We start from the raw sequence: 17,590 nt of genomic DNA on the forward strand, positions 1-17,590 counted from the left end.
CTGTAGAATACCACCTCTGTGTTTGCGTAGGAATGATGAAATCGATGATGCAGCCAGACCACCTGAACAGCCCAGGGTCCGCCTCTGACGATGGCTGCCATCCCAGCATGCATCAGGAGAGGAGGGCCCCCTCCACCGAGCCCTACCCCGTGTGGAACCAAGATGGCTACCCCCCTCGCAGTTTCACCCCACCCTACCAGAGACAGCACGAGAGCTCAGACAGGAGCCAGCCAGACGACCGGAGTGACAGGACATGTTCCCAGCAGGACTTGTACGAAGAGAGTGGCAACGAGTGCCTAGACCACCCATCTGGTGACCTCTCCCATCAGGCCTACCACCAGAGCAAAGATCCCGACAGGGATCACCACCCGCACGACCCAGGCCTGCTCTCCTCAGCCCCGAGCCGGCCCCAGCAGCCGCATGCAGACAGCGACTACCCCAAACAGGAGCCCAAAGACAGGTACCTGAAGGACGGCACTGAACCCTGTGATGAAGTTTTCGACACCTCCAAGGAAAAGGTTTTTGACTCAGACTTCCATAGGCGAGATGGAGGCCAGAAGAAGGAAGTTGGTGTTGGTGGTCAGAACCAGTGGTCTGATCCTGGCTCCAGCTCCCCTGCCAGCAGTGTAAGCCAGCCCTCTGAGACTGGCGGTAGGACCCTGACCCGTAGGACCGGTCCCATCAAGAAGCCTGTGCTAAAGGCCCTCAAAGTGGAGGACAAGGAGAACGAGAAGCCCAAAGTGGAGGCTGAGGAGAAGGTAGTCCCTTACCGCCTGGAAAAGGAGGTGCTCACCAACGTATATGACCTGAAGAAAGACAACCAACCCCTAGTAAGTAACAGACGCTCGGCCTCGCCTGCTATCGAGAAGCAGCCAGAAGAGAAGCAACAACCACCAGCTCCTGCTAAAATAGAGCGGCCAGCCAGTACCCACAGTGAGGATTTGCCGAAGGAGAACAGCTGGGACAGCGGAAAGAGCCAGTCCTCCAGAGACAGCCAGGAGAGCAGGGAGCCTGGTGCACCACGACGCAACAACTGGATCTTCATCGATGAGGAGCAGGCCTTTGCCGGAGCCAGGGGAACGGGTAGAGGTCGGAGCCGTGGCGGCTTCAGGGAGTTCAGTTCCAGAGGAGACCGTGGTGGCCGGGGAGGCCGAGAGAACCCCAGAGGAGGCTACAACAACAATATCAACAGCAGGGACGCCGCTGGAACCCAGAGACCAGGCAGAGGCAGAGGACTGCCCAGGGACTTTGTCAAGGTGGAGGACCTGCAGAGGGGGAAGCCGAGGAGGCGCAACGTCAGCGAGACTCTGAGCGAGACCTCAGAGTACGAGGAGCTGCCCAAGCGGCGACGCCAGAAGGGCTCTGAAAACGGAGAGGGTGGCAGCTACCCAGAGCAGGGAGAGACCAGGAAGGCGGACCGAGACTCTTGGAGGTCCAACAAGGTGTACACGGAAGAACAGGCGGCCAGTGACGCCCGCGACAAGGCCAAAGCCAGCAGCAGGGGGTTCGGAGGCTTCGGCCGCTCGCTGCCTCCCAGACTCGATACTGGCAGGGGCTACAACACCAGCCGAGGGTTCAACAATGGCTCCAGAGACATCTCCACCTGGAGGGGGCGGGGGACTCAGTTTGGCAGTGGCGGTGGGCCCATGCAGGAGAACGGCTACGGCTTGGGCACCGAGACCTATTCCAGGAGACCACCTGCAGAGCGTGAGCCCCTCAAATACACCCCCAAGTTTACTGGCTCTACCGGTTCCTTCATGGAGAACGGCGCTGAGGACCGCAGCGGGGAGGGCGAGTACTACATCGACAGCGACAACCCTGGACAACAGCCGTTGAGAAGACGGAGGCCGCCGCGCCAGGACAAGCCCCCGCGTTTCCGCCGACTACGTCAAGAGAGGGAGCCCGGCAGCGGCCAGTGGACCAGCGATGAGTACATCAACGGATCAGAAGGATTCGCGAACCCCTGGCCGAGCCGCTCCAAGGAGGGAGGTAAAGAGGACGGCTGGTCCAGTGGCCACTACTCCGGAGGGGGGGGTAGGTCCGGTGGTCAGCACGGCCAGGCGGAGGACTGGGAGACTGGCTCAGAGAACAGCGACTTCAGCGACTGGAGGGAGAAGCGTGGTGGAGGGCAGCAGCAGCAGGCCCACGGGGGAGATGTGCACTCAGACTCAGGCCACGGAGATCCTGGGTCTGGAGAGAAGAGGGAGCTGGCCAAGAGGAGTTTCTCCAGCCAGCGCCCCCTGGTGGACCGGCAGAACAGGAAGGGTGAGGTGGATGGGAACAAGATGACACGCTCTTCAGAGAACCCTAACGCTCTGCCCTCCTGTAACAGGAACGACGGCTGGCAGAATGGAGGGTCCTCCAACCATAAGAGGTGAGTACTGTGCTAACTTTGGCTTATGCAACCTTGATGTGAGAACGTTCAACAAAACTGTTGATATTGTTTTGTCTTGACTTAATTGTTTCAAAACATTCTCAAGACATCAATATACTGGAGTTTCTAAAAACAAACCATAGCAACACTTTCACACAATAATATGTTTTAAGTGGTAACACCTGACTCATGGAATGTCTCTCCCTGATTCCAGCAGGAGCCCAGAGGAGTCAGGCCCAGTCTACAATGTTGAGCAGTCTGAAGAGGGCCACAAGGCCAACGAACCCTCGGGGAAGAAGCTGGACAAGGAGCTGAAGCCCAGGTCTGTGAAGGGAGACCTGGCCAAACCACTGTCTCAGTACGACCTCAACAGCTACCCCAGTGAGTATGCCAGGCACCAACTTCACATACTTGAGTCAATTAAGCAAGGCTCAAATTAATTCTAAACCAGGGGTCTCAACCTGGTGGGCCAGATGACTGATTTAATGTGGCACACGTGTTTCTTCCAGTTGAGGGGGATTCTGGGGGTCCTAGTCTAGACGGGTTCCAAGACCTGTCCAAGAAACAGCTGCGGCGCCCACAGGAAGACGACAGAAGGAGAAAGGAACAAGGAGCTCCTGTAAGTTGACAGAACATTCAAATAAGCCTGATACATTTAAATAAAACTAACAATCAGCACAAGAGCTTTGGGTGTCTAGAGAATAGACCCAGTTTTGAGTAAAATCTAAAATAATTCCAAATCAAAGTTTATTTGTCACGTGCGCCGAATACTTACAAGCTCTAACCAATAGTGCAAAAACGGTATTAGGTGAACAATAGGTAAGTAATGAAATAAAACGACAGTAAAAAGACTGGCTATATACAGTAGAGGCTATAAAAGTAGCAAGGCTACATAAAGTCACTGGTTAGTCAGGCTGATTGAGGTAGTATGTACATGTATATATGGTTAAAGTGACTATGCATATATGATGAACGGAGAGTAGCAGTAGCGTAAAAGAGGGGTTGGTAGGTGTCCCGGTTAGCCAATGTGCGGGAGCACTGGTTGGTCGGCCCAATTGAGGTAGTATGTACATGAATGTATAGTTTAAGTGACTATGCATATATGATAAACGGAGAGTAGCAGCAGCGTAAAAAGAGGGTTGGGGGAGGCACACAATGCAAATAGTCCGGGTAGCCATTTGATTACCTGTTCAGGAATCTTATTGCTTGGGGGTAAAAACTGTTGAGAATCCTTTTTGTCCTAGACTTGGCACTCCGGTACCGCTTGCCATGTGGTAGTAGAGAGAACCGTCTATGGCTGGGGTCTTTGACAATTTTTAGGGCTTTTCTCTGACACCGCCTGGTGTAGAGGTCCTGGATGGCAGGTAGCTTAACCGCAGTGATGTACTGGGCCGTACGCACTACCCGCTGTAGTGATTTGCGGTCAGAGGCCGAGCAATTGCCGTACCAGGCAGTGATGCAACCAGTGAGGATGCTCTCGATGTTGCAGCTGTAGAACCTTTTGAGGATCTCAGGACCCATGCCAAATCTTTTTAGTTTCCTGAGGGGGAATAGGCTTTGTCGTGCCCTCTTCATGACTGTCTTGGTGTGTTTGGACCATTCTAGTTTGTTGTTGATGTGGACACCAAGGAACTTGAAGCTCTCAACCTGCTCCACTACAGCCCCGTCAATGGGGGCGTACTCGGTCCTCCTTTTCCTGTCGTCCACAATCATCTCCTTAGTCTTGATTACGTTGAGGGATAGGTTGTTATTCTGGCACCACCCGGCCAGGTCTCTGACCTCCTCCCTATAGGCTGTCTTGTCGGTGATCAGGCCTACCACTGTTGTGTTGTCTGCTAACTTAGTGATGGTGTTCGAGTCGTGCCTGGCCCTGCAGTCGTGGGTGAACAAGGAGTACAGGAGGGGACTGAGAACGCACCCCTGTGGAGCTCCAGTGTTGAGGATCAGCGTGGCAGATGTGTTGCTACCTACCCTCACCACCTGGGGGTGGCCTGTCAGGAAGTCCAGGATCCAGTTGCAGAGGGTGGTGTTTAGTCCCAGGATCCTTAGCTTATTGATGAGCTTTGAGGGCACTATGGTGTTGAACACTGAGCTGTAGTCATTGAATAGCATTCTCACATAAGTGTTCCTTTTGTCCAGGTGGGAAAGGGCAGTGTGGAGTGCAATAGAGATTGCATCATCTGTGGATCTGTTGGGTCGGTATGAAAATTGGAGTGGGTCTAGGGTTTCTGCGGTAATGGTGTTGATGTGAGCCATTACCAACCTTTCAAAGCACTTCGTGGCTATGGACTTGAGTGCTACGGGTCTGTAGTCATTTAGGCAGGTTGCCTTTGTGTTCTTGGGCACAGGGACTATGGTGGTCTGCTTGAAACATGTTGGTATTACAGACTCAATCAGGGACATAATTGCTAATGGATTCATGCAAGCAGAGATATTTCTTTAACAACATAGTTTTTTCCTAAATATCTCAATCATATATTATGTTAAGTATAGTTGTACATGACTTGAGGTGCTGTGTTGTACTTAATCTATGGAAAAAAACTATTCCTTTGCCACACTGCAGGTTCCAGTAAAGAACAGACCGATCACCTCCAAGATGCCCCCGCGGTTTGCCAAGAAGCAGGGTGGCATGACCATTGATCAGCCAGAAGAGGGACTCTCTGCCAACAACCTGGGCACAGAAATCTGGGAGACTAACAGCTCAGGTAGGAGTAGGGGCAACACCCCAGCCTTCACACACCATCTTCCACCCCATCTGATAACTGTTTCCCATACTCAGCTTTTCCCTCCAAACTACATAGGAACATTCTTGTGTTGTCAACTGTATAACATAATACATTGGTTCTTACATTGTTCTATTCCTTCCCTCAGCTCTGTCAATACAGTCATCTGGAGGAGATTCGTGGACCAAGCAGGTCTCCTTCACAGGCAGCGAGCCCAACTCTGAGGATTCTGACGCGGGCCTTGAGCAGAGCAAGGAGCAGCACAAGCCTGGCCCCATCGGCAACGAACGTTCACTCAAGCACCGCAAAGGCTCGGAGGGTGTGGAGCGTCTGGAGGGGAGGCCCATCACGCCCGTCAACGGCGTGGACCTCCACGTGGACACGGTGCTGCCCGTGCCACCCATCGAGTTTGGTGTCAGTGCCAAGGACTCTGACTTTAGTCTGCCACCCGGTTCCACCCCAGTGCCCGTGTCCAACCCTATCACCAAGCTGCAGGACGCCCTCGTCAGCAACGTGAGTACAAATATACTGAGTTCAACTGGATTCCCATTGTCACCTCATGATTATAAGGTGGGCTATTAGTGCTACACTTGAAGTGGCTTGACAAGATAAATATCATAAATGAGATGTAAAATGGACAAAAGATGTCATTGGCTAGTTGTTGATGTGTTAATAACCTTTGTGTGTGTGTAGCCGGCCCTGACCCAGGCCATTCCCATGCTGCGTAGAGACCACCTACAGCCTGGCATCAACCTCAACCCCATCTCTTTCCCCAGTGCTGACCTCACACTCAAGGTACACACCCCACTGCCTCACACTCTCCACACTCCAGACATCTCTAAAAACACTAGTCTTGTTAAAGAAATGTAATTCTCAGTTACCGACCTGGCTAAGTAAAGGTTAGATCAAATAAACGTTAGTAAACACAAAAGATTTTGGGGAATTTCACCGATCATTTCTATCCCTTCGTCCCCTCTTTCTCAGATGGAGTCGGCCCGTAAGGCGTGGGAGAACTCCCAGTCTCTCCCCGAGCAGGGCTCTCCTGGTGGGGGTACCACTGGCGCCCAGCCCCCTTGCAGCGTGGGCTCCTCCAGCGGGGTGAGCTACAGCTCTTTCGGAGGGGTGTCCATGCCCATTGCCTCCGTGGCGCCTTCCATGTCCATGCAGGGTAAGAGGACACTCGCACATTAAACATTGACATTATTGCTATATTTGCCAAAAGACTATGCGTTGTATGAAATGTAAATCTGTGCATTATTATTATACTTTTGAAATAACAATTGTATTTCCGTCTCTGTAGGTAACCATGTCCCCCCGCTGTATCTGGACGGCCATGTCTTTCCCAGCCAGCCTCGTCTGGTGCCCCCAACCATGACCCAGCAGCAGAGCTACCAACAGGTACTACACTTACAAGTATAGGGTTTTACAGGATTTTATTCCAATTATTTTTCTTCTTTATATACACTACCGTTCAAAAGTTTGGGGTCACTTGGAAATGTCCTTGTTTTTGAAAGAAAAGCACCTTTTTTTGTCCGTTTAAAATAACACCAAATTGATCAGAAATACAGTGTAGACATTGTTAATTTTGTAAATGACAATTGTAGCTGGAAATGGCAGATTTTTTTTAATGGAATTTCTACATAGGCATACAGAGGCCCATTATCAGCAACCATCACTCCTGTGTTCCAATGGCATGTTGTTTTAGCTAATTCAAGTTTATCATTTTAAAAGTCTAATTGATCATTAGAGAAAACACTTTTGCAATTATGTTAGCACAGCTGAAAACTGTTGTCCTGATTTAAAGAAGCAATAAAACGGTCCTCCTTTAGACGAGTTGAGTATCTGGAGCATCAGCGGGTTTAATTACAGCCTCAAAATGACCAGAAACAAATAACATCTATTCTTGTTCTGAGAAAGGAAGGCTATTCCATGCTAGAAATTGACAAGAAACTGAAGATCTCGTACAATGCTGTGTACTACTCCCTTCACAGAACAGCGCAAACTGTCTCTAACCAGAATAGACAGAGGAGTGGGAGGCCCCGGTGCACAACTGAGCAAGAGGACAAGTACAGTGGGGCAAAAAAGTATTTAGTCAGCCACCAATTGTGCAAGTTCTCCCACTTAAAAAGAAGTGAGAGGCCTGTAATTTTCATCATAGGTACACTTCAACTATGACAGACAAAATGAGAGAGAAAAAATCCAGAAAATCACATTGTAGGATTTTTTATGAATTTTTTTGCAAATTATGGTGGAAAATAAGTATTTGGTCACCTACAAACAAGCAAGATTTCTGGCTCTCACAGACCTGTAACTTCTTCTTTAAGAGGCTGCTCTGTCCTCCACTCGTTACCTGTATTAATGGCACCTGTTTGAACTTGTTATCAGTATAAAAGACACCTGTCCACAACCTCAAACAGTCACACTCCAAACTCCACTATGGCCAAGACCAAAGAGCTGTCAAAGGACACCAGAAACAAAATTGTAGACCTGCACCAGGCTGGGAAGACTGAATCTGCAATAGGTAAGCAGCTTGGTTTGAAGAAATCAACTGTGGGAGCAATTATTAGGAAATGGAAGACATACAAGACCACTGATAATCTCCCTCGATCTGGGGCTCCACGCAAGATCTCACCCCGTGGGGTCAAAATGATCACAAGAACGGTGAGCAAAAATCCCAGAACCACACGGGGGGACCTAGTGAATGACCTGCAGAGAGCTGGGACCAAAATAACAAAGCCTACCATCAGTAACACACTACGCCGCCAGGGACTCAAATCCTGCAGTGCCAGACGTGTCCCCCTGCTTAAGCCAGTACATGTCCAGGCCCGTCAAGCTTGCTAGAGAGCATTTGGATGATCCAGAAGAAGATTGGGAGAATGTCATATGGTCAGATGAAACCAAAATGTAACTTTTTGATAAAAACTCAACTCGTCGTGTTTGGAGGACAAAGAATGCTGAGTTGCATCCAAAGAACACCATACCTACTGTGAAGCATGGGGGTGGAAACATCATGCTTTGGGGCTGTTTTTCTGCAAAGGTACCAGGACGACTGATCCGTGTAAAGGAAAGAATGAATGGGGCCATGTATCGTGAGATTTTGAGTGAAAACCTCCTCCCATCAGCAAGGGCATTGAAGATGAAACGTGGCTGGGTCTTTCAGCATGACAATGATCCCAAACACACCGCCCGGGCAACGAAGGAGTGGCTTCGTAAGAAGCATTTCAAGGTCCTGGAGTGGCCTAGCCAGTCTCCAGATCTCAATCCCATAGAAAATCTTTGGAGGGAGTTGAAAGTCCGTGTTGCCCAGCAACAGCCCCAAAACTGCTCTAGAGGTTTTCACTGCTCTAGAGGAGATCTGCATGGAGGAATGGGCCAAAATACCAGCAACAGTGTGTGAAAACCTTGTGAAGACTTACAGAAAACGTTTGACCTCTGTCATTGCCAACAAAGGGTATATAACAAAGTATTGAGAAACTTTTGTTATTGACCAAATACTTATTTTCCACCATAATTTGCAAATAAATTCATTAAAAATCCTACAATGTGATTTTCTGGATTTTTTTCTTCTCATTTTGTCTGTCATAGTTGAAGTGTACCTATTATGAAAATTACAGGCCTCATCTTTTTAAGTGGGAGAACTTGCACAATTGGTGGCTGACAATACTTTTTTGCCCCACTGTACATTAGTGTCTAGTTTGAGAAACAGACGCCTCACAAGTCCTCAACTGGCAGCTTCATTAACCTCTCTAGGGTACATGGGACGTTAATGTCCCACCTGACCAACATCCAGTGAAAGTGCAGGGCACCAAATCTCATAATTAAAATTCCTCAAACATACATGTATTATACACCATTTTAAAGATAAACTTGTTGTTAATCCCTCCACATTGTCCGATTTCAAAAAGGCTTTACGACAAAAGCATACCATGCGATTATGTTAGGTCAGTACCTAGTCACAAAAAAACACAGCCATTTTTCCAGCCAGAGAGGAGTCACAAAAAGCAGAAATAGAGAAAATTAATTACTAACATTTGATGATCTTCATCAGATGACACTCATAGGACTTCATGTTACACAATACATGTATGTTTTGTTCGTTAAAGTTAATATTTATATCCAAAAATCTCAGTTTACATTGGCGCGTTATGTTCAGTAGTTCCAAAACATCGGTGATTTTGCAGAGAGCCACATCAATTTACATAAATACTCATAATAAACATTGCTAAAAGATACAACTGTTATGCATGGAATTTTAGATCCACTTCCCCTTAATGCAACCGCTGTGTCAGATTAAAAATAAATGTATTATAATTTTTTTTTTAAAGCACACCATGCAATAATCTGAGTACAGTGCTCAGACACTAAATCAAGCCATACAGATATCCGCCATGTTGTGGAGTCAACAGAAGCCAGAAATAGCATTATACATTTTCACTTACCTTTGATGATCTTTATCAGAATGCACTCCCAGGAATTCCAGTTCGACAATAAATGTTTGTTTTGTTCGATGAAGTCCATTTATGTCCAAATACCTCCTTTTTGTTACCGCGTTTAGCCCAGTAATCCAAATTCATGAGGCGCCATCACTAGGTCCAGACGAAAAGTCAAAAAGTTCCGTTACAGTCCGTAGAAACATGTCAAACAATGTATAGAATCAATCTTTAGGATGTTTTTAACATAAATCTTCAATAATGTTCCAACCGTAGAATTCCTTTGTCTTCAGAAATGCAATGGAACGCAAGCTAACTCATGTGAACGCGCGTCGTCAGCTCATGCCACTCTGGCAGACCTCTGACTCATTCAGCTCTCATTCCCCCCTCCTTCACAGTAGAAGCCTCAAACAAGGTTCTAAAGACTGTTCACATCTAGTGGAAGTCTTAGGAAGTACAATATGACCCAATTTCCACTTTCTTGGATCCGCAAAGAGTTGAAAAACTACAAACCTTAGATTTCCCACTTCCTGGTTGGATTTTTTCTCTGGTTTTTGCCTGCCATATGAGTTTTGTTATACACAGACATCATTCAAACAGTTTTAGAAACTTCAGTGTTTTCTATCAAAATCTACTAATAATATGCATAGCCTAGCATCTAGGCCTGAGTAGCAGGCAGTTTACTCTGGGCACGCTTTTCATCCGGGCGTGAAAATACTGCCCCCTACCCCAAAGAAGTTAAATAGTACCCGCAAAACACCGGTGTCAACAGTGAAGCGGCGACTCCGGGATGCTGGCCTTCTAGGCAGATTTCCTCTGTCCAGTGTCTGTGTTCTTTTGCCCATCTTAATCTTTTTTTTGTTCTTTTTTTTTTTTGGCCAGTCTGAGATATGGCTTTTTCTTTGCAACTCTGCCTAGAAGGCCAGCATCCTGGAGTCACCTCTTCACTGTTGACGTTGAGACTGTTGTTTTGCAGGTGCTATTTAATGAAGCTGCCAGTTGAGGACTTGTGAGGTGTCTGTTTCCCAAACTAGACACTAATGTACTTGTCCTCTTGCTCAGTTGTGCACCGGGGCTTCCCACTCTTTCTATTCTGGTTAGAGACAGTTTGTGCTCTTCTGTGAAGGGAGTAGTACACAGAGTTGTAGGAGATCTTCAGTTTCGTGGCAATTTCTCGCATGGAATAGCCTTCATTTCTCAGAACATGAATAGACTGACGAGTTTCAGAAGAAAGTTCTTTGTTTCTGGCCATTTTGAGCCTGTAATCGAACCCACAAATGCTGATGCTCCAGATACTCAACTAGTCTAAAGAAGGCCAGTTTTATTGCTTCTTTAATCAGGACAACAGTTTTCAGCTGTGCTAACATAATTGCAGAAGGGTTTTCTAATGATCAATTAGCCTTTTGAAATGATTAACTTGGATTAGCTAACACAACGTGCCATTGGAACACAGGAGTGATGGTTGCTGATAATGGGCCTCTGTACGCCAATGTAGATATTCCATAAAAAATCGGCCATTTCCAGCTACAATAATCATTTACAACATTTAGAATGTCTACACTGTATTTCTGATCAATTTTATGTTATTTTAATGGGGGGGGAAATATGCTTTTCTTTCAAAAACAAGGACATTTCTAAGTGACCCCAAACTTTTGAACGGTAGTGTAAAAAAATATATATATATATTTTGGGCAATAATCAGTACCTCCTGGATTTGGGTTTTTTGTGATTACATGCCAAAAATGCTTGATTTTGCTGGGTGAATAATGACATTTTGCATGGCAATTTGTGATGATGTCCAATTTGTCATGAAAATGCGCTGGTGGGGGGGTAAACTGTAATATTATAATTCACTCCTTCCTGTGTGTCCACGCAGGCGGCGGCTGCCCAGCAGATCCCCATCTCCCTACACACCTCTCTGCAGGCCCAGCTCGGTCTCCGGGGAGGCCTTCCCGTCTCTCAGTCCCAGGAGATGTTCAACTCCATTCCCTCCTTCAGGTCCCAGGTGTACATGCATCCCAATCTGTCTCAGCCTAACCCCATGGTGCTGTCAGGCGGTGGCCCTCTGAAGGGGCCCTATTCGGCCTTCCCGGGCATGCAGCCATCAGACATGGTCAAGCCCCAGTCGGGCTCCCACTACCAGCCCATGAACGGCAGCCAGGCCATGGTCTATGACGGCCAGATGAACCAGGGCCCTGGCATGAGCTCCTCCCAGCTCATGGACTCCCAGCTCATCCAGGTAAGGGGAACAACTCTGTCAGTGGCACACTTAGTTTGAAGGAACAGTTTGCTTGGCTTCTAATGGAAACATTATACTCTCTTCATTCAATGTTTCAAAGGCACGAACAATGATCCTCTCTCTCTCTCTCTCTCGCTCCAGGTGACCATGCCCTTGCCGGGCTCCCAGCTGCGTTATGGCTCTGCCCAGCAGCACCTCATCCTGCCCCAATCCATCCAGCTCCAGCAGGGCCAGAACCTCTCCGTCGGAGCCGCCCGCAGGATGCTCCCCCCTGGCTCCCAGCCCCCTGTCATGACCGGCAGCAGAGAGGTGAGCTCCACAGACCCACCAAGTGTCCCTTCCAACAATGTTACAGCTTAACTACCCTAATGATTGGTAAATGTTAGCTCTAGGTTGGATTTGGAAACATTTCATGTATAAACAAACAAAAATGCACTCTGAATGTAGTGAAACCCATCCCTTTGAAATAGAAGGGATAGTTCACCTAAATTACAAAATTACTTGAATTTTTTGCAGAATTTCCCAATGTCTACTGGTCCGTATACTACTTACAAGGTAAGGAACAACTGTAGTGAATTTGTCATTTGGGTGAACTATCACTTTAATGCCACAACATTTCATAGATTGCACAACATTTCATAGATGGCATTGAGATGTTCTTACTTGTATATTTAATGGGGATGTTTGTTTGTTGTCCTTCTCCAGACCTCCCAGATGGAAATGAAAGGCTTCCAGTTCTCTGACAAGCCCAATCACTCCCAGGGCATGCCTGGAGGATACAACAGGTGAGCTGGAACAGCTAAATGTCACCCTGAAACTTATGTTGGATCACAAAACGTCTTCTCTTAGTTCATATCCTTATAAACGTGTTCATTTTATTGTAACATACCACAGGATTCTACATGGTTCGCTGCCAGTAAAATGTTTAGACTTGTCAAGAAACTGACAGCACAGCTGCGTTTACTTTTAGTTTTCTTCTGGTTTGTCCAATATTTAATTAAACATTTAGTGATCATATAATGGCATTAAAGTGATGATATAGATGTAATTGGAAGCTAATGGTAAATCTATCTTTTTCCCTCTCTCTCCCATCAGACCAGGGTCTGCCAGCCCCAGTGGGAAGCAGTCTGGCCCCGTGGGCCCTCTGCCTGGGCATTACACCCAGCAGGTACGACCCAACACAGTCATACACACATTAGGTACATACACACACCTTGGTAGTACTAGTTACTGTTCACATTCTACAATCAACAACTAGGTCAACTGACAATCAAGGTCCTCGTGTGCACTTCACACACTTTCATACACACAAACACAATTTTACAGGCACTTTTACAGGCTCTTACAGTAGCAGGTACCCCCCACCCCACCACACACAAACGGTCCTGACACACAATCCCAGCTGCCCATACACACTCATATAGCCTCCCCCTCCCATTTCATTGGAAACAGAAGACCTCATCCATGCAGGCCGTTCAGCAGCGAGGCTGGGCTTGCAGTGGCCCTGGCCTGACCTGTAGTTGCTGCTACAGAGACCCGGCCACCGGCTGGTATGAGGCCCTGCTGTGCCCCCTACACGGCAAGGTTATAGAAACCTCAACTCAATCATTCTGCTTGTTCAAATCACTGTGATGTTGCACCATTTGAATGACTAATCAGTTTTGACATGCAGCTTCCCTGAACTGCTCTGGCACAATGGCCTCTCAAGACCTTAGTGTACGTTTGAGTCACGAGCATAAAGCAATTTGATGAAATGTCATTTTAGAATTCAGTCTGGAAAATATTTGTAGCTTTGCACACATCTCCGCAACCCCCTTAATATTTGCCTAAAGAAAAATAACCATGCATATATACTGAGACGTGTTGCCATGCTAACAGTGTGTGTGTGTTCCACCAGGTCCCCCCTCCCCAGGGCAGCATGGTTATGCACATGCGTCCCCCCACCACCGGCCCCTTTCCCACCCCCATCCAGAGACCTGTCATGCAGGTCAACAAGACAGTCATCATCCGCTCCCCCCCTTACCCCAATCCCGGGCGCGAGCCACCCCACTCCACTCCCCCCTCGGCCCCCGAGCCCACCGTCAAGGGGCCGGAGGATGGCATGAAGGTGAGCCACCCACTGTAAATATAGGTAATTAAATTTTAATTAATCCATTTCGTTTTTTGTTTTTCTTCAATCCAATGTGCCAATGTATGAAATCAAAGCCATATATGGAGAGTTTGGTAGTTGATTATGACCTCAATTAATTTTGATTGGTTAAAATGTGTCGTGACGTCAATTACCACTGTCAGCACCTCAACTCTCCATGTCTGTTAAGAAGCAACTAGTGTCTAGCTGTCAAAGTTGCCCTGAACAGACTATATATGGCTCTGAATGAACTCAACTGGATGCACTGCTATGAACTATTGTAATTAATAATGAACATATTGCGTCATAACCAGTAATATGGTACCTGAGGTAAAAATTTCTCATCACAAGATTAATTTGTCTTTAAACTTACCTAGGGAACTGTATTTAATCAAATGGTGCTCATAGACATAGGTAGCCTAATCTTGTAGGCACGTAGTATCATTTACTGGTATATTTGGATAGGGACAAGTACAAAGACATTGAACAAACAATCGTCCGATGCATTGCAGGAGTGTTTCTGGTTTATGCTAATTTAACACCCGTCTCTAGATGGGCATTTATGGAAACAAAAGGAAAGAAATACGCAATCACACAAAATCACATATCAGTACATTATCACAATTAAATACACAAAGAAAATGTCATAGGCGATAAATAAATGCTGTAAATCAAATATACATATTTACCTCTAATATTTACAACTTGGATGTAAGAGGGTCATGTTGATAACACACAGCAAGCAGTTCATACATGAATGCTCTGGTGTTTCTTTTGAATGTGTTAAAATGTTACACAGATAATGTATTAATCTTCTCCTGTGCATATTACTTGTAGCAAAAAAAACTGATGCTTGATAATAGCTTTTTTTCTAATGGTGTCTAATTCTTGCTATTAGACCGTTTTTAAATTAGATTGTTTTAACAATTTCCCTCCTTGGTGACATTAGTGTTATTGTTTTGTTGTCCATTTGAAAATGATATGAAATGTTAACCTTGCGTTTCTCATGTGTGTGTTTTAGAGTAAAGCCCTGCGAAATGGGCACCAGCTGGTGGGTGAGGGGAAGGCACTGTCGTGGGGCCTGATGACCAGCAAACTCCAGGAGTCCCTTCCCGGCTGGCAGGGCAAACCAGCACCATGCACCTGAGCCATCAAACCCCAGGCTGTCAAAGTGGAGGGCAAGGCATGGCAACGGACCTTCAACCTCCACCCAACCTGCCTCTGGAAGACACAACCCCGTGCACCCTCTTTCGACCCACCTCCCAGCCTTCTATTGCCAACCCCCAGATCGGGCGCCAAACTAAGGAGCAGGCAGGCATACTGTACCAACTCCCCGAACTACCAGAACCGGACACTTATTATTATTAAACACTGTGTGTGTGTGTGTGTGTGTGTGTGTGTGTGTGTGTGTGTGTGTGTGTGTATATAAGCAGACTCAAGGTTCTCCTTATTTATTAACATTGTCCTTTTTCGGGAGAAGAACGGTAACAAAAAATAAATAAATGCACGTTTTCTGTGTTGCTCTGCATCTGAAAAAGGAAACGAACAGCTCCTGCCGATAGTTCACTCCTAGTTCCCCCCGTTTTTGCCACACTACTTTTTTGGACTATAGCCCAGTAGAGGAGGCAGACACTTGACATGTCACCACAAGAAAGCAAATCTGTAAGCATAAAAAACAAACGTGTCCTTTTCCCTCACTTTTTGAAGAATTTTTCTGGTAGTTTTAATCTTTTTTTTTTTAAGTAAGTAATCATCGCCTGTTTGCTCTATTATTAAAGGACTTCAATGACAGATTTTAAGGACATCATTGTGTGTAAACATGGAAAGGTGGGAATTGGGGCAGGTCGCCCTCAGAGCCCCCTGGGGTACTTCACACAGCTCGTGAACTGACAAAACTGCTTCGATTTTTAGAAAATGTTTCCGTTATTTTTTTAAAGGCTGTTTTTTGCTTTTGTTTTGTCTCCTATGTGTTTTGTAAACAGAAACAAAAACTAGGACATTTTAGAGAAATCATCTTGCCTCATTTGAAGCTATCCTAGTGTTGATGCAGTGTGCATGTGATGTGCTGAATGTGTGTTAATCGTAGAGCCTAATCCAGGACCCTATCGCAACATTTCAAAAGACAGCGGATACTGCTGCCGTAGTGTGACGTTTTGATCAACCGAGCTGGCAAAAAATGTGGTTTATTCTATAGTGTTGGGGAGTGGGGGATATCTATAGTGTTTGGGAGTGACGACGGGCTTCATTGACTTACTGTACGATCTCAACAGCTGATTGAAATGTTGCTTTTTATTGCTATACTTTTGGTTGTAATGAGTTGCTGAAATCTGAATTCACATCTGATACATGTCAAGTGCTTTTATATTCCCGCTCCTATAGTGTTTTTGTTTTTGCTCCTAGAGCTATAAAACACTTCTCTATTGTTTTTTTTTTTAACACAACTCGATGGAAAGGTGGAGGGGTTAGTGAAGGAATGAGTAGGCACACCTCCCTAGTGAACATTCAGCACCATGTAAGGCCTCTGGGGTGGCGCTAGCAATAAACGCAGCCTAACTCTCAATCAGGGTCCAAATATCTATTTTTATGTTACAATTTCACGACAAAAGAGGGTGTTTAGAATTGCTTGATGAATTGATGTACTTTCTTCGCGTAGGTTTTTTGGTGAACGCTGCAGTTGTTTTGGGCTCTCTGAAGAAGGAAATATTAAAGCATTTGTTTTGTTAGAAAAATTATATGAACTGTTGGCATCTGTGATATTAAAAAAAAAAGGGCACTCATTTTGAAACTTACTATTCCAATGTCATAACTGGTTATAAATATTTCTGCGTATTAATGATCCATGACACTACAAAATGTTCAGACTCATATTTTATGGCAGTGTTTCACTGACGTCTGTACATGATGCATACCTGTTCAACTATATTCAGAGTTACGGTCAGTTGGGGAGGGTGGGAGTCTAAAAACATATGTTTGATTCATATATTGTATCACTAATAAAAGGGTAAGTGTTTCAAAGGTCACTATGATGTTCTCACAGGGTGGACTGCTTTCACTTGTGGATTGGCTTATTGGACATTGTGATGGCTTTTTGCTGTGACGACCCTGTCAGTTTTTGGACAGAGACTGGAAGGTGTACACTGAAACGTCTTATACACACCTGAGAAACTTCATTTGGTTTCCGCCTGCTCTCGTCTTCACTCATTACTGTACCTACACCAAGATATCATCTTGATGCTTTTTTTGTTGGTACTTTTAGGATACATATTTCATTTGTCAGAGGACCTGTGCACTCTGGAACTGATCACACGGTCTATTTATCGTACCTGATGTTTATCCTTTCAGATATGTGATCATATTCGCCCTTTCCTTATTGAGAGAAAAAATAAAGCAGTTGTGCTTTTTCAAAACCCTTGTCCTTGTTAAATTTGTATTAAAGTATTTCAATTGGATGAGCAATGTATTGGCTTGTGTGGGGAATGAAAATATATATATATATACACACACATTCTACTGGTCAAAAATTTTAGAACACCATTTTTCCAGTTTTTATTGAAATTCACAGTTTAATGTCTAATTGTACTCTGAAATTAAAGGATAGAACAAACAATTGGAGACAAAAACAAAACGATTCCATGATTTCTTAACACAATTTTACTTTTGACTCACCAAAGTAGCCATCTTTTGCAGACATAACAA

General features: G+C 45.8%; 1 protein-coding gene across 6 annotated transcripts in view; it reads left to right on the plus strand.

Annotated features, from left to right (window-relative positions):
* Positions 1–17,301, plus strand: part of prrc2b (proline-rich coiled-coil 2B) — a 33,934-nt gene extending 16,633 nt beyond the window's left edge. For 3 of the 6 annotated variants that reach the window (XM_038970813.1, XM_038970811.1, XM_038970812.1), the window contains exons 15-29: positions 31–2,374; positions 2,589–2,755; positions 2,884–2,993; positions 4,938–5,079; positions 5,246–5,610; positions 5,791–5,892; positions 6,082–6,265; positions 6,398–6,495; positions 11,404–11,766; positions 11,908–12,075; positions 12,283–12,321; positions 12,472–12,551; positions 12,862–12,934; positions 13,664–13,873; positions 14,916–17,301. In XM_038970813.1, the coding sequence (XP_038826741.1) occupies positions 31–2,374; positions 2,589–2,755; positions 2,884–2,993; positions 4,938–5,079; positions 5,246–5,610; positions 5,791–5,892; positions 6,082–6,265; positions 6,398–6,495; positions 11,404–11,766; positions 11,908–12,075; positions 12,283–12,321; positions 12,472–12,551; positions 12,862–12,934; positions 13,664–13,873; positions 14,916–15,041 (4,571 nt within the window). In that variant the 3' untranslated portion in view covers positions 15,042–17,301. Of the gene's footprint in view, positions 1–30; positions 2,375–2,588; positions 2,756–2,883; positions 2,994–4,937; positions 5,080–5,245; positions 5,611–5,790; positions 5,893–6,081; positions 6,266–6,397; positions 6,496–11,403; positions 11,767–11,907; positions 12,076–12,282; positions 12,322–12,471; positions 12,552–12,861; positions 12,935–13,663; positions 13,898–14,915 lie in introns of all 6 variants that reach the window. The other 3 variants (XM_038970814.1, XM_038970816.1, XM_038970815.1) reach the window with 3 other exon arrangements.
* Positions 17,302–17,590: the final 289 nt, after the last annotated feature.

This window comes from Salvelinus namaycush, chromosome 31, assembly GCF_016432855.1.
Source record: "Salvelinus namaycush isolate Seneca chromosome 31, SaNama_1.0, whole genome shotgun sequence".
Classification (NCBI taxonomy): domain Eukaryota; kingdom Metazoa; phylum Chordata; class Actinopteri; order Salmoniformes; family Salmonidae; genus Salvelinus; species Salvelinus namaycush.